The 15,501-nt window shown below is 44.8% G+C and overlaps 3 protein-coding genes across 3 annotated transcripts; 1 reads left to right on the top strand and 2 right to left on the bottom strand.

The window, feature by feature from the left end:
* Nucleotides 1-258: 258 nt before the first annotated feature.
* Nucleotides 259-6,257, bottom strand: slc52a2 (solute carrier family 52 member 2). The gene is made up of 5 exons (XM_086137490.1): nucleotides 5,973-6,257; nucleotides 4,627-5,211; nucleotides 3,507-3,822; nucleotides 3,277-3,400; nucleotides 259-1,971 (listed from the first exon to the last, which is right to left on the bottom strand). Exons 1-5 carry the CDS (start codon nucleotides 6,100-6,102, stop codon nucleotides 1,762-1,764), a joined length of 1,365 nt encoding a protein of 454 aa, XP_085993616.1. The 5' UTR covers nucleotides 6,103-6,257; the 3' UTR covers nucleotides 259-1,761.
* A 702-nt stretch (nucleotides 6,258-6,959) lies between these two features.
* LOC147191005 (uncharacterized) lies at nucleotides 6,960-10,276 on the bottom strand. The gene is made up of 3 exons (XM_086137653.1): nucleotides 10,198-10,276; nucleotides 9,816-9,882; nucleotides 6,960-9,712 (listed from the first exon to the last, which is right to left on the bottom strand). The coding sequence occupies exons 2-3, from the start codon at nucleotides 9,874-9,876 to the stop codon at nucleotides 7,263-7,265; spliced, it is 2,511 nt and encodes an 836-aa protein (XP_085993779.1). The 5' UTR covers nucleotides 9,877-9,882; nucleotides 10,198-10,276; the 3' UTR covers nucleotides 6,960-7,262.
* A 574-nt stretch (nucleotides 10,277-10,850) lies between these two features.
* fbxl6 (F-box and leucine-rich repeat protein 6) lies at nucleotides 10,851-15,274 on the top strand. The gene is made up of 10 exons (XM_086136193.1): nucleotides 10,851-11,175; nucleotides 11,504-12,054; nucleotides 12,634-12,792; nucleotides 12,873-12,936; nucleotides 13,034-13,165; nucleotides 13,244-13,351; nucleotides 13,430-13,543; nucleotides 13,917-14,148; nucleotides 14,477-14,720; nucleotides 14,989-15,274. The coding sequence occupies exons 2-10, from the start codon at nucleotides 11,546-11,548 to the stop codon at nucleotides 15,116-15,118; spliced, it is 1,692 nt and encodes a 563-aa protein (XP_085992319.1). The 5' UTR covers nucleotides 10,851-11,175; nucleotides 11,504-11,545; the 3' UTR covers nucleotides 15,119-15,274.
* The last annotated feature ends 227 nt before the right edge of the window (nucleotides 15,275-15,501 follow it).

Raw genomic sequence — 15,501 nt, 5'->3', positions numbered from 1 at the left:
GCCTGCAAGCGGTGTTTTTTTTTTTAAATGATGGGACGTAAGTTGGACTTGCTTGTGGCTTTGTAACTGGCCACTTCATCCAAGACAATAAATGTCTACATCAATTCCAAAGGATGGTTTTTTTTTTGACTGTGTAATTGATAAATGGTCTTAATTCATTCAGGACCAGCCAATTCTCGACCAAGTCTGAAAAGACGTTGAAAAATGTCTTTGGGAGTGAATGAGTTAAATAAAACACCGTTACACCGTACATTAAATAAAACATGTTTTATTACATGAGTTGTCATTCATACTAAATAGTCATCTATTTTATTAATCAACATTGTTTTCCTGAATGAAAAGTATTACCGCGTATGATTAAAGTGTAAAATTACAAAACAAAAGCTCCTGACCTCTATTAAACTCCTGGTCTCTGAGGTTTAGTAAATGCAGGAAATACTTCATTCAAAATGCAGTTTAAGAGGGCTCCACTTCCAGCGTTTATAAAAAGTCCACACACTCGTGTTTTAGCGCCAGGTTTTCTGTGACCGCTAAAAATAAAACACGTGAGCAGTGTTTTCTTACGACCATAAAGCAATCAGCATTACTATGAAAACAGTCCAGCTTTTGCAAGAACGCAAAACAAAAGGACAGGAAAAGCCCACTAAAACAACTCAACGTTATTTGAGGTGGGTCAGAGGCACATTACGGTCAATATTGGCAATGTCGTGAATAGATATATCACTTTTGTTTTTTATTGAGTTGGAACTTGTATGTGTCAGGCACATGAATGTTAAAAAAAAGGTCTTTTTTTTTTTTTTAAATGTCACAAAATCCTGCCATTTCAACAAAGGTGTGTAGACTTTTGGTATGTTCCCCTGACTTAGTGTGCGACAACAAAAGAGTAAAACACACACACACACGCACACAAACACATAGCAGCCATGTGATGCCCCACATGACAGGCGCATACGAAAGCAAACAAGAGTTCAATTGATGAAAACGGCGACAACGCAAGCATACTTTGCAAGAGGTCCTACTCGCACCCGAGATCTGACACGCTCTCAATGTTGGCTTTGGCGAGCAAGTTCCGAACTGGTTTCGCGTCTTTTGCACTTTTTCGGGAATCAAAATCAACACTGAAAATGACAAAAGCCTGACAGTCACTTCTTTGAAAACTTGTCATTGAAGCGTGCACTCAACACTGGCGGCTGCGGATTTTAATTCCTCAAGCTTTTTTTTTTTTTTTTTGGCGTCCGGTTTGTAATGGCTTGCTTGAACCAGGTTCCTGCTGCGCGCTGGAAAATTCGATTTGGTTATCGGATCTCTTGGTGTGGTCCAGAATAAATTCGCATTGCCTTTTCCACGCCTGCTCAAAAGCCCCCATCGTCCGAACTCATTCCAATCAACGGTGATTTAAAAACAAAAAGCCACAATTCCTACTTTGACGTTAAAGCAGCACAACAAGGAGTGTCAACAAAGATGGCAGGAAGTCATTAGGAAGGATGGTGAAATATTGAAGCGATTAGTGCAGACTGAAAGGGCGACTCACTGAGGAGATGTTTGTGCTGTTCTGTCCTCGAGGAAATAGTGTCACATGGTCCAAGTGTTTAAAAAAAAAAAAAAAAAAAAAACAGGTTCCATTCTCAGCGCACATGAGCCCCTCGGCCAGCGTCCGGCAAAACAACACACCCACTGTCATCCACCAGTTTGAACCGCGTCATGCTTGAGAAGCAAGTGATGCTTCTATGGGAGCTGTGTGTTAAAAGTTCTTATCTGGCTTTAACTGCACCCGTCGACGCAGTCCTGCCCCCGCTTGAAGACGTTGTAGACGTTGACCAGCGGGAACATGGCGAGCGCGCCCAGCAGTGAGCCGGCTTGAATGGAGATGCCGCACCAGAGCAGGCCGGCGTGGCCCGCCTCGTGCAGGAGCGTGCCAATCGCCACCTTCAGGTAGGAGAAGAGCCCCGTGAACATGATCCAGGAAGCCACCTGCAAAGGGAGCCAGGCGGCGGTTTACTCATTTGCACGGAGGATTGCCGTGTTTCACGACTTTTCCCAAAAATTCATTTGACACTTTGGAACGGCGCTTTGTGTACAGCGGCGGTTGTTTTCAAGTGCTCTATAAATACAGTTTTTTTTGTTTTTTTTAAAACAGACAACTTAGCTGTTAACGTAACAATCCCACTTTAAAATGTTGCCTGGAACGCAAGGCTTTTTTTTTCGGTTCTGTGGTGTCGCAGTCTAAACGCTAGGGGGCACTATGTGAATGCATTAAGATAGGAGAGGAGGCAAGAAGAGACAAAGAAGACAATCTCGATGAACGACAAAATAAAAGGGAGAAAAAAATAAAAGACTTCTTGGGAATCCTTCAAGTTAGACAATCAAATTGTGGCAGGACAACTTCAGTCATCTTTTAGGTCTTAGGTTAGGGGTGTCAAACTCATTTCACATTGTGGGCCACATACAGCCTCGGTAGATGTCAAGTGTGCCGGACCATTACAATTATACCATACTCTGCTATAAATGACCAAAAAATCATGTCTTGCCTTTGTTTTGGTCTAAAGAAGCACAAGAACATTAGGAAAATGTTGACATTTAATGAACATATCTTTTACATAACATTTCATGAAGCACCTTCGATTTCCTTAGGCAAATGTGCAATTTACTTTTATCATTCATATATATGAATTGCAACTGATCCCACCGATTGTGACAAAGGCACAAAAGTTTAACAATTGGTATTGAAAAATATAGTCATGCACTTTTAAGATGAAACGAGATTTATAAAGAAAGGACTTTTTAAACCATTTACACATGTGCATATAAAATTAAATTTAATCCCTGCCTACATCTTACAAATAAAGGATTCACATGTCCTTGATAGCGTCTGCTGTGTTGGGTCTGTCTCAGTGACAGACTGAGACTGATGTTGTCTTCTATTCTGATCAAAACAGTGTGTCCCCCTAGCGGATACTCCTCGAATTGCACCTTATTAAAAATATTCATTCCGTGTCTTTTATGTATTTTTTCACTTTTAAATGATCCCTGTGGGCCTGATCAAATCTCCTCGGGGGCCGGTTCCGGCCCGCAGGCCGTATGTTTGACGCTTTCGTCTTATGTGGTCATCTACGATTACCTTTAAGTCTCTCCACATCACAAGGTGCAGTATCGGAACTTTTTTTTTGGGGGGGGGGGGGGGCACTCCGAGTATGAGGACAGACAAAGTATCAGCACCAATACAGAATACGGTTAGTTATTCGCCGAAGATTTCAAGATTAAAACCTGGCCACTCACCACTAAAACTACACCGGTGGTGGTCCCCTGCAGAGGAGGACACGGACTGCGGGAAGCCAGAACCATCAGGTATGCCGCAAAGGCCCCTCCAGCCAAGGACAAGACACCCAGACGTGGAGAGGACCTGCAAGGCCAAAGCAAAATCGTTAGCTCAGAATCCACATGTTGGATTTGGAGGGTTGGGGCGCACGACAAGCTGTCCATAGTGGGCGGTCGCCTGCCCGTCTCACCTCAGGATCACAAACATGGCGAGGAAGCAGGCCAGCGGGTTGGCGATGTTGCCGAGGACCACCGAGAGGTGGAAGGTCATGGTGCCGTAAGGCAAACAGGTGAAGCTCTGGACGGACGGCAGGACGCCGTTGGTGAGCGCGTTGGAGACCGCGAGGAGCGCCAGAAGGTAGACGTTGTGCAGCGTCCAAAACGACGACGTGGGCGGAGACGGCGCCTCCTCCGGACGCACCACCTCCTGAGACGCCGCTGAGCTGCCGTTGTTGAGTGGGCGCATCTCGTCATCGCTTTTCACGGCTGCGTCCAGGGTGCCTAAACCTTTCAAATGTGAAATGGCAAACTTTTTACAAACCATAACTCCCAGAATTATCCGTACAACAACAACAAAAAATCTGATAATCCACGGTAAAATATGGAGTGAATGGCTTCAGGTAAATAAATCCATTACAGCACAGGTGTCAAAGTCAAGGCAAGGGGGCCAGATCTGGCCCGCCACATCATTTTATGTGGCCCGCAAAAGCAAATCCAGGATGTCAAATTTCATGATGCCTGCTGAAGTCTGAACCAAAATTTCATTTTTATCTTCTCCCCTGTTATTTGCTGAAAAATATCTGGCATACTTTCAATGATGCCTTAAGATCATAAGCTGAGTCACAAGCTGGGGCAAAAGATCAGCTTATAAGAAGCAAGGAAAGTAGCAATTGAAAGTAGCAAGGGAACAAAGTTTAAGTGTCACATCGATACTGTTTAATCCTTGGATATTGGGGAGGAGCCAAGTTTAGCTTGGGTTGTTAGCGGACATTGCAGAGTCCCCGTGAGCATTTCTTTTTTTTTCTGTTGAAATGTTATTGAAGAGGAATGTTGTGACTTAGAAGTTGGGACAAAGTAGTACTGTATATTTATAATAATAATAATAATAATACATTTAGGGTTTTAACTATTAATATTAGCAAGTACAAACATTTTTTTTGGCGGGGGGAGGGATAAATTAGTTGCATTTTTCACCATTATACAGGATTAGATGACTACAGCCTAGGAAATATATATATATATTTTTTCCTATTATCATTCCCATTTGTTTCCCTGGAAATGAAAAAAGTCAAATTCCATATTTTTCCATACTTTCAATATTTGTGTATGACCCCTGCGCATTGTCAGAGGGGGGCGGTGCGGCTTCTTTCGACGGTGTCAGCCGGCGCGTCAAAGCCAGGAAGCTCACCGCGGAAACCGACAGCATGACAAACAAGAACCAGAAGAAGTTCTGCGCCGGGAAATTCTCCTTGAGGTAGTGAGGCTGAACGGTGCCATTGACGACGGGGCACTCCAGTTGGCCCACGCCCTGCCCCAGCGCCACCACGCACGGGAACAACGCGCTCAAACCCTGTCCGATGAAAAAGGTGCGGATGTACTCCGGCGGGTAGCGGAACATGAAGGGCAGGAAGGTGACGTTGGACGTGCAGCACACAAGCGACAGCACGAAGGTGAGGAGCAGGAAGGACAGCGAGTGCAGCTGCCCCGCCACAATCGCTGTGTGCGCCCAGAAGATGGCCAGCAGCGCCGACGCCACCACCGCCAATGCCTGGATGCCGTGTATGAGCAGGCGCTCGTTGAGGCGGCCTGGCGCGCAGTGATGCGTGACGGTCACCGCCACCGGACCAATGTTGCCGAACGCAATCAGGACCGAGAGGTATGCCGGCAAATTCCAACCTGCGATAACGCACACAAAAAAAAAAAAGCCTTTTGAATACAACTCGAACAGCATTTTTTTCCGACATCAGGTTAATAATCCTCAATCATCAGCAAGAATACTTACTTTAGAAAAATATGACTCAAATATCGGGAAAGAAAATGGACCTCCAATAATTACTTGAGTCAGAGTAAGACTCAATGATTAAAAAAAATATTGAAGGATGTCCGCTGTGTAATTATTATTTTTTAAATCAGAGCATACATTTTTACTGGGACATAAATACAAACATAGGAATGTGAAATATCTGATGCAGCCCAAAAATATAAATTCCACGAAAGCATTAATACGTCTTTACAAATGTTCGGCAATGAATACGCATTATAAGTGTCAGAAATAATGCCATTTAAAAAAAAAGTCATTTTCTGGAGGCGTCATTAGAGATGCGAAACCTCCAGAGTAACTGTTTGCTGTGACGTCACTGTATATGAATTAAGCAATTATGTTACATTTTTGCACATTTGTACGGGCTATTATTTCACCAAACTTTTGTTAGCGGACTGAAATTATTCCAATAACTGTCGACATGACTTCATGGACATGTTGTATGTCAAGTGTAATTGTTAGCAGAATCCCAATGTTTTATTTACGTATCATTTAAAAGCGAATAAATGGGTTAGTGTCACACGCTAGCTAGCTAATGGCTAGCCTGAATGATTTCCACCGGTGAGCAAAGTCTTGCGGGTGGTCGACGAGGGAACGTCATGAAGCGGACACTGACCTTCGGGCAGCACGCCGACGATGATTGGGAGCTCGACCCACAAACTATTGACTGAAATCCACGACCCCATAGCAAACAGCGCCATGAGGCCGTGGGTTACCGCACTGCTCCTCCACCAGCCGGGCGACATGACGCCGACAACTTCGGCCCAAAGAACGGAGAAGGAACCGCGGTGAACAAGTGGTTCGTTCACCTTGCTTCGTTTTTTTTTTTCGAAAGAGACACCGGTAAACCTCTGCTCCTCAGGCCGCGTTGGAGTGGAAGCAATAGTGGACCCTCGCCAAGGAGTTCCCGCCCCTTAAGATGCCTTCAAGTACTCTTTGTAAAATAATGATCCCTTGCTTTTTGTTTGACGCGTTCGCGGCTCTATCAAACGTGGATGCAATACGTTGTATGAATATCGTACAGAAGTACACCCGTAACACACTACTGACCATAAACATTTCTACTAACAGATTGTCTTCGTGTTTCCTTGTGTTTTTCTCGAAGTTGGGAGGCATTTAATATTTTTGAGAGCAATGAAAGCATCACGGTCTGCCTTGTGACTCCCTGGAGAAGGGTGCGCTCGTTTTATGACCACAATACAACTAAGAAGGACGGATGCTCAAATACTGTACGTTCACTTATCCTCGAAAATCTTGACACATTTCTGCCTGATGTGGGAAGTGTTCGCTCACATTTATGATTTTCTTGGCCCAGACAAGTACTTTTACAAAGCATATATTGAACTGTATACAGTTCTTTTCTGAAACTTTGTGAATTTTGTGCAATGAAACTGTTTTTTTTCTCTCCCCCCCCCCAATTTTGCTGCTGTAGACTGCAAATTTCCCCAGTGTGTGACAAATAAAGGTTATCTTATCATATGACCTCAAGTGACCTGGATAATTGCTTATTATGCAACAACTAATGACCACCAAATATCACTTGAGAAAACAAACCACTCACGTTGCTTAAATGCACAATGACAAAATTCAGGCTGACTAACCATACAGATAGTTTTTTTTATTTTTCCGGTAATACAGTACTCCATCAATTCAGTTGTCAGTCAGTCCTGACAGCATATTTAAAATGAACCCAATGTCCCCTCTCAATCCAGCATGATCACAGACGCTACAACATTTAAAAATAAATACATTATCAGTCCACAAATAAAGGGGACCCAGAAATGACTAGCCGTCAAAAAAACAACAACAACAACATGATATTTGCATTTGAGTGGGAAAGACTGAGCTATATTTATACTTTGTGAATGAATGCTCCTAATTCATTGACAATATTACACCTGTTGGTTCATTTCGGGTTTGGATGGCTGTCCTCCACGCTCAGACGCACGCACTTCCTCACCGCAGTCTTCCTGGGGGCCAAAACGATCGAGTAGCCCGGCTTGAGGCGGGGCAGGGAGAGTTTCAACTTTAGCGTCATGTCGGTGGTGGTGCGGAAATTAGAGTTGAGGATGGGGTCGGTGTTGTGCAGCACCATTTTCTGAAAGGCAATCTCGCATCGGATCGCCTCGCACTTTGTCTGCCTGTCACTGTCGGCCAAGCGCAGGAGCAGCTTGTCCACATCCTGCTGGGTGCGGCACGGCCCCCCATTTCTATCCACGGTGGCGGTGATGTAATCCAGGTCCATGCACTCCGAAATGACAGTCTTAACTGCTGGACGTTTTACCATCTTCTGCCGTCCCCGACCTTTGACCCAATGTGCCCCGCTGGCAGCGTTGGGAGTCTGCCCGTCGATATGGTCTTCAACGTCAGACGAACTCAAGTCCTCTGAGCTATCAGAGTCCGTGGGGCGTCTTTTGTCTTTTTGCCCCGGTGGCGGGCTGTAGGGATAGTCGGCCATCAGGACGGCGAACTTGCAATTCAACAGCTTCATGTTCAAATCGGATGACGGCACTTGAGCGTAACGTCCTCCCGGCAAGAAGACAATCAGGTGCTCCTCAGCAACGCCCGCAATCACCTTGATCATCCTTTTAAGGCAGACCCTGATGAGGTCCCTGTTGGTGTGCAAGTCATCACAGTATTGGTACACGCCGTTGTACATCTTATCTTGCAGTGCGAACTGCAGGAAGACATTGGTGACCTTCTCGGGCACCATCAGAGTGGAGGGGTCTTTGGACCATTCTAGGAACTTCTGGTAGAGACAAAGCAGGTACTGGCTGAAGAGGGAGTATTCACCTGTGCTCTTTAGAAGCTGCCAGTAGGGGCCCACGACTTTGCAGTAGATGATTGCGAGAACGCACACAATGCTTTGGATGACAGAATCACTGGCGTCGGCGACCACGCTCTCAAGGAGGACGTTGGGGCACTCGTCGTCGTTGAGCGCCAGCATGTCAGAGAAGAAAGGCGCGACCTCGTTGTGGTGGTGAATGAGGCCTGCGGCGGCCTCGAAGTAGCTACTGAACAGCGTCGACGGCCTCCTGACTAGCCGTGAGGGGTTTTTCTTCTCCTTGCAGAAGGCCAGCCAGTGCTTCTTGTAGCTCAGCAAAGCCCCCTTGTCAGGGGTCAGCATGTCTGTGGCCATGTGGATAAAGCGGGAGGTGGCGCTCTCGGTGAAGCCGACCACGTTCTTAAAAAGGGGGTTTCCGTCCCGGCCCAGCTTGTCGCCCCGTGACTGGGTGATCTCGCTCTCGAAAGCCATAATCTGCTGCTCCACCATGTCGTGCACGTCCACTAAGAAATTGGCGTTGTGGTGTAGGAAGACCACCGGGGGCGCCAGCGAGACCTGCTCGCCAACAGAGTGAAGGATTTTCTCAAACCCCACCATGGTGGGATGCTCCTTGCATGTTAGCGCATACTGATTTCTGAGGAGGTCCCAGGAAATTCTCCTGCACTTTTTGGTTTGTCCATGATGTATACTCGACAACTTTTGGACAGATAACATAGCCACATCTAAAAGCGACGGCAATACTACTTCTTTTTTCACCGCGGCTACGTCGGGCATGCACCCAGCGTTCTCGCTACCACTGCAGACTGACACACATACCGAAGAATTCTCAGACCCCGTGTTGGGAGAGATTTCGTAGCAATCCTGTTCGTCCTTGATCATCATCTTTTCACATGGAGATGACTGTGTGCGCTTCTTGGCAGAGGTCCTGTGGTAGTCCCTTGAATTCACCAGCTCAAACGGACTCTGAAGCAAATTCTCCATCACAAAGTTTCGCCTGTGACTTCTCGTTTGAGAATTGCGGTGGCACATCTTTAACTTTTTGATCTGAACCTTCAGGACTTTGTAAGCTTTTTGAATTTTTCCGTCTTTGCAGTATTCCGGGTTGAAGTTCCTCAGCCAGGTGACCAGGTTGATGGGGGAAACTCTCTCCCTTGTCACAAAGTTGTTCAGCTCTAGGATCAAACCGTTGGTGACCTCAATGGACTGTGCCCGGTCAGAAAAGTCTTTCATCTTTAAAAGGTGGTCTCGTTCAACACCAATGCTGTCGCATATGGGGCCCACAAAGTTGAAGTTCACATACGAATCCAGAAACGTCTGCCTGGCGTCGCCCGCCAAGCTCAAGGTGGTGGCAATGCCTCTTTCGATCAAGCACCGAAAGTCCGCCGAATGGTAAACTGGGAAAATCCTCTTTAGCCAATCTATCACAGAAATCCATGGGAAGTTATTGTCCTCCCTCATGAGTCCACTTTGAATTAACAGCCTGTTTTTGCAAAGCTCTCTGTCCAGATCCAAACCTTCCCCCATCTGAGGGCCAACGAAGTCTGCCACCAGCTTCCAATAATAATCATCTCCTGAAAAACAGAAATAGTAGCCAATTATACACCGCGTGGGACATAATAGTACAAACATCAATTTATATTCCAGCTTACTTTACATAATTGTTTTTAGACTTACTCAAATTGGCTTCAATTACAGCTGCTTTTCCACAAAGAGAGAAATTCCCCCCGGATTCCATTGTCAGCTGTTATGGTAGAGAAAAACTGCAAGTTCATGTGTCATCAATACACTAGCTGTGGTCTATACTTTATTACTGGTGTCTTTAAGTGTTTACTGGAAGTAGTAGACTAGTTAAAGCTGAATCTACACAAGGTAAATGTTTGTGAAACTACATTAAATGTTACTGCAGGTCACGTGCGAAGCTAACGTTAGCATAACTGTTGGCTCGGAAGACCGTTCATCAGCGGTAGATACCAGGCGGTAGCATTAGCATCGTTTAAGCTAAGAGTACAAATAAACAACATGCATATGGATTTAAAAACGTGAACGTTTGTTTTACCGCGAAATATCCGAGGCTACTGCAAGGCGTCTTTCAGCTCGTTGTCTTTCCCAGAAGGAAATAAAAACCTGTGATTGGTTGAGGGGTGACAGGCGGGTCTTTAGTTGAGCTTTCCACCAATCGCTTGCCCGCGTTATTTGCAATTTCGCTAACAGGCTAAATAGGCCAATGAGCAAGACACATGTGTCAACGTGGCAGCCACCTTGGATGTGACAACGTACCAACCAAAGGCGATGCATGAACATTGAAAATGTATGTTTGACGCATTTGTTACTTGAAGGAACACAGCGAAACATACGACTATTAACAAAGGGGATGAAGGCAAGCGAGAGTACGGCATAAAAAGTCTACACACGCCTGTTCAAAAGGCAAGTTTTTGTGATATACAAAAAATGAACCATGATAACTAATTTAAAAACGTATTTTTTACTCACAATTGTTCCTAACCTGTAACACATAACCGTTCAAAACATGTAAACCATTGGTACGAAATGAAAAAATATATAATTTGTTATTATGGTATGGCTTCGAATTTTTGGAATTCACAATAACACCGACTCGAGTCACTTTCTGTAGGGCGTGATCTGGATGCAGCAGCCAACCATATTGCAGCAATGTGCGTCCTGCGGCCAATCATGTTGCAGCAAGGCGTATCCCTTCTTGGTTGGATTGAAGAAACAACAACATCAAATTGCTGCTCGAACCGTGGGTTCGAAAATAGCAACCAAAACAAATAATCTCGCGAAATATAACAACCCGTGTTCAACGTCAGTTCGCATTTATTAGAATTGTGACTTTTGTCGTCGATATGTCGCGCGGTGCTGTTGACTTCTTTAGCTAACACATAGCAGCAGTGACGAGCTGCTCAATGGTGTTGTCGAAGTTTATTTATTCCCGAGTTGATCTAACTTTTGCCCAAATTGATTGTGAACGTTTGGGTCTGTCAGTGTCACAAGAAAAGAGCTGCTGAGGTTTCAGGTAATATAAGAACATGGATAATTCAGAACTATCAGTACATTTTGATTGTTTGTGAAATTGAACATGGCGTACTCATCACTGTGAAAATTATGAATGACTCAGTCATAATTAATGAAGGAATGACACTTTGTAATGGCTCAAATTGGTTAGTACCGGTCATATAAATCGTAATGTTATGATGACAAGGCAAAAAGCGCTTCATAGTCATGTATGCGTGCATTGAACCAGTTCAAAATAGAGAAATATGCAAACGTGAACATGACAAGTGAAGAATATTATGTAAAACAAAACACAATTTCAGTGATATTTGTCGATGTCCATTTTTCAGGTTATGTTCATTGTGTTCATTGGCTTATAAAGAAAAGAAAACATGGCATCCACTGAAGGTGCTGTTGAAGATGAGGCATCCGCTTCCACCCAGGGCAACGACGCACCAAATCCCCCAAAAGCCTCACTGAAGAGGAAAACCAATAAGACCCAAAACCAAAAGGCAAAAAAGAAAAAAACAGCCGTGAAGAGAACAGCTCAGCCCAGATTCACCGTCCACGAGTGTGAGGACATGCTCCTTGTCATATCCAGCAGCACCTCGCAGGTCGACGGCCCGGTCTGGGCCCACAAAAAGAAGAAGAAGGGAGGAAAGAAAAAGAATGCCACTATCAAAGGAAAGGGGGAGAAAAGGAGAACAGTGAAGAAGAAAAAACCAAAACCTATTATTATTCATACCCCGACTGTTGAGAAACAAGAGGAGGTGACGCCTCCCGTGTTTGAGGCGGAGAAGCCAAACGACCACAGATGGGGCCAAAGTCTTCCGGAGGAGGTTCTGGTCAATATTTTTAAGATGGTGGTCATGCAAGATGGCGCTGTCCCATTTCTGTGCAGGTAGTAACCAGGGTTTTGGTTTTTAAATAAATAGTTGGATTGGATAAACTTTATTGTCAAATGTACTGTATGTGTAACATACAGCACAGATGAAATTTCTTCCCTCTCAACATAAAACAAGAGGAGCCGCTGCGGGTGTCCGCGCCGCCATCAAAAGAAAAGTTCACAAAAAATGACAAAATAATACAAAACAAAACAACACATGAGACACGGACAATCATGCACTCTTAACCACTTTCCTGCATACACTTTGTTGTCTGAAGCAGTTATAAATGAAAGAGGAGCGAATCAAAGTGTCCTTTTCACCAGTGGATCAAAGATGTCATGCTACAATGTGCACAATTGGCGTCATCATCGAAATGAGACGCTTCGTAATATAAACGTAACCAACAGTAAACGTTATTTTTACACATTTTGTTAAATATTTCAGATAATTTGAGTGAGAATTGTCCATGTTATTAGGAGACAAAATTATGATGGACATTTTTTTTTTTTTTTTTTTTTTTTGGAACAACCATTCCTTTTCTGTTGATGTTTGCTTGATTACCAAAGCTAAAAAGCACGCGTCTTCCGTGCTAGGGTGGGAAGGGTGTGCCGCCTGTGGAACTCTGCCGCCGCCACTCCTGTCCTGTGGCGGAAAGTCTCCGTCGGTCACTGTTGGATCGCGCCGGGCAAAACTCAGCTGCCAAAAACGCAGAGTCGGATTAAAGACACATTAGACTGGATGGCGCAGAACAGGTATGGTCCTCGATGTTGCCATGACGATTAACTGTGCCAACCTTTAGTATAAATAGATCGATTTTATTTTTTTTTTTAAGATTCTCTCAGTTGCGGGATTTCTCCCTCCAGCACTGGACCAAGAATGTGGACCACGTCGTCAATGTAAGTTGATTCACCAAAATCTGCTTTTCCTTTTATGGTAGTTCCAGTTTGAGATATTGATATCGGCGATGATATAAAATAAGAATCCCATCGACAGGTTGTGTCGCAGTTCTGCCCTCGCTTGACTGCCCTCACGCTCTCTTACTGTACTGGTCTTACGGAGTTGGCCTTCCAGAGCCTGGGCCTGCACAGCTGCTCGCTGCAAAGCTTAAATCTACAGTACACGGAGGTGAGCCAATCGCGTGCAGCAAAAAATAAAAAGACCTGTTTCTGTCAAATAAAAAATGGCATGTTTGTGTTGCTGTAGTTTCAAGTGGAAGGACTTCTCACGTACCTCGAAAGTCACGGCGCTCAGATCCAACAGATTTGGTTCACCCACGGCTTGAAGTATGACCGACTCCTCGCCGCCATCTCTGTAAGTAAAACACAAGATTTTTCTCAAGCGCAGTGGAAAAAAAATAAAAATAGCTTCATCCTGGGCTTCTGTTTTCAGAGGGGATGCTGTCCTGATCTGGAGTTGCTGGAGGTGAACACAAAGCTGGACAGTAAAGACGGCGAACTGCCCCTTTGCGTCCAAGCACTCCAGATGGCTTGCCCTAAACTTAAGGTAGAAGACAGTAAATATCAGAGGGGGGGGGGGGGGGGGGGCTCAAGGCACATCACTTTGACTCGAGTCAGGCTCAAGTTGCCAATTTTTTGAACATGGTCATACAGCGAACTAACCCAACTATAGAGACTGCCCGGATGGACAGAAACTGTCCGACTCCACTTGCTTGAAGTTCGGTAGTGACTTCACTTGCTTGATTTTGCCACAGTCATTTGGGACTTGCTTCAAACTCGGGAAGTTTAAGATTTTATAATTCCTTATGACACGCACATGTGTAACTTTAATCTCACCTGTGGTCAATATTTTCTTGTGCCGTCCTTATTTTAATCATTACCAAGAAGAAAAAAAAATCCTCAATTTTACTTGTCATCAGACGTTCCGTATGCTGAATGTCCGGCCACTGCAGAAGAACATGCGGAATGGTGCTGAATTAGCTCTTGGCTTCCCTCTACTGGAGGAGCTGTGTGTCGCCACCACGTCATTCTCCTACATGACTGACAAATACTTATGGGATGTACTCTTTGGCTCCCCGCGGCTGCGAGTTCTGGACCTGAGAGGCTGCTCGCGCATCACGTCTGAGGGTCTGGCGGCGCTACCCTGTCTTGGTAAAGACGTCTGTTTTTTTTGTTGTTTTTTTTTCAGTGCCTTGTTCTGAAGATTCAAATTGGGCAAGGTTTTCAAATTAGAATTTGAGGTCAGAGTTAGGGTTTTAAATGACAGAGTGAGCAGTGAAAACTAGGCGAGGGATTTTCAAATCAGGGTTCTAAACATGTTAGGATTACTAATTTGGGGTTTTAAAGCAGGGTTAGAGTTTCATTAAAAAAAGTAAATGATTGATCAAAATTCCAACAAGAAACTGATAAACTTTTGCAATGAAGAGATTTAACATTGCTCTTAAAAAAATCCCAAATGGGCCCACCTTGTCTCTTGCAGAGCTGGAGTGTCTCTTCTGGGGTCAATATTTCAGCAGACACCTGGGCACGGCGTCCCTGAGGAAGGGCCTCCACGCCGTGACGCAGAAATGGGGTCACACACTGCGGCAGCTGGATGTGGCCAATCAGCCATTCTCAGAGGAGGACCTGGAGGTGGCCATGCGCCACCTGGCGCAGGCCAACGATGCACACACCCTTCGGTCGCTCAACCTGAGCGGGACCAGAATCACGCCGGCTGCCCTGAGGTACCAGGAAACGCTTTTCTTTGTTTACCCTTTGAACAACCATCATTAGCTCCATGGGAGAGGATCTCTGCCGTGTACGATTAGAGTACTCTAACCCTTTCAGGGACAGCGGTTACGACAGAGGACAGCTTATCATGTTATCAGGTTATCATTATTGGTGCATGAAAGGGTGAAATCAAAAGTCAAATATGTATCCTGGCTCGATAAAGGTTGGGAAACGTTGTTCTAAACCACAAAGACTACCTTCATCTTTCCTGTGGTTTCGCAGGTCTGTCATCGGCCAAACAACAGCGTTAGACTACCTCAACCTGTCCTCCTGTCGGTATCTTCCCAGGGGGCTGAAGAGGATTTACCGTGGACAAGAGGACATTCGCCAGTTACTGGACAAATTGGAGTAGAGAAAAAATAATGAGACATGATGGCCTCAACGATATGCATCAAAGTTTTTTTTTTTATAAGACCACAAGTGAAGCCTGGATTCACCTGCTACATTTTACTCTTCAAATAGACTCATGTTATTGAATTGATAATTGGAAATAAACGTTTACAGTTTTCTATTGCGTTTGGGTGGTTCTTTAAATATGGCACAGTTTGGGGATATTTGAGTCAAAATCATCATTACACGAAAGGTTTTCAGTTGTTGCATTGCTAATTTTTTCTTCTAGGCGCTGGAAAGGCTACAAGCTAAATTTGCAACGTTTTTGGGTTTTTGCTTGTCGACGGTTCACCCTTGACATTGACTCTTAACTTTTGAAGTTGAGGCAGGAAAACCTGTTTGCAA

This window comes from Hippocampus guttulatus, chromosome 18, assembly GCF_054856545.1.
Source record: "Hippocampus guttulatus isolate MCC_2025c chromosome 18, RoL_Hgut_1.0, whole genome shotgun sequence".
In the NCBI taxonomy this organism is placed as follows: domain Eukaryota; kingdom Metazoa; phylum Chordata; class Actinopteri; order Syngnathiformes; family Syngnathidae; genus Hippocampus; species Hippocampus guttulatus.
This window is presented reverse-complemented; position numbering and strand designations above follow the sequence as displayed.

What these genes read in the sequence shown, in the direction of transcription:
- slc52a2 (XM_086137490.1), bottom strand. Translation starts at nt 6,102, where the DNA reads ATGTCGCCCGGCTGGTGGAGGAGCAGTGCGGTAACCCACGGCCTCATG. An exon ending in GTCATACACAAATATTGAAA is followed by an intron (nt 3,823 to 4,626) that starts GTATGGAAAAAT and finishes CACATTTGAAAG; the next exon opens with GTTTAGGCACCCTGGACGCA. An exon ending in CCACCGGTGTAGTTTTAGTG is followed by an intron (nt 1,972 to 3,276) that starts GTGAGTGGCCAG and finishes CTCCCTTTGCAG; the next exon opens with GTGGCTTCCTGGATCATGTT.
- LOC147191005 (XM_086137653.1), bottom strand. Translation starts at nt 9,876, where the DNA reads ATGGAATCCGGGGGGAATTTCTCTCTTTGTGGAAAAGCAGCTGTAATT. An exon ending in TGTAATTGAAGCCAATTTGA is followed by an intron (nt 9,713 to 9,815) that starts GTAAGTCTAAAA and finishes TCTGTTTTTCAG; the next exon opens with GAGATGATTATTATTGGAAG.
- fbxl6 (XM_086136193.1), top strand. Translation starts at nt 11,546, where the DNA reads ATGGCATCCACTGAAGGTGCTGTTGAAGATGAGGCATCCGCTTCCACC. An exon ending in GCTGTCCCATTTCTGTGCAG is followed by an intron (nt 12,055 to 12,633) that starts GTAGTAACCAGG and finishes CTTCCGTGCTAG; the next exon opens with GGTGGGAAGGGTGTGCCGCC. An exon ending in GGCGGCGCTACCCTGTCTTG is followed by an intron (nt 14,149 to 14,476) that starts GTAAAGACGTCT and finishes TGTCTCTTGCAG; the next exon opens with AGCTGGAGTGTCTCTTCTGG.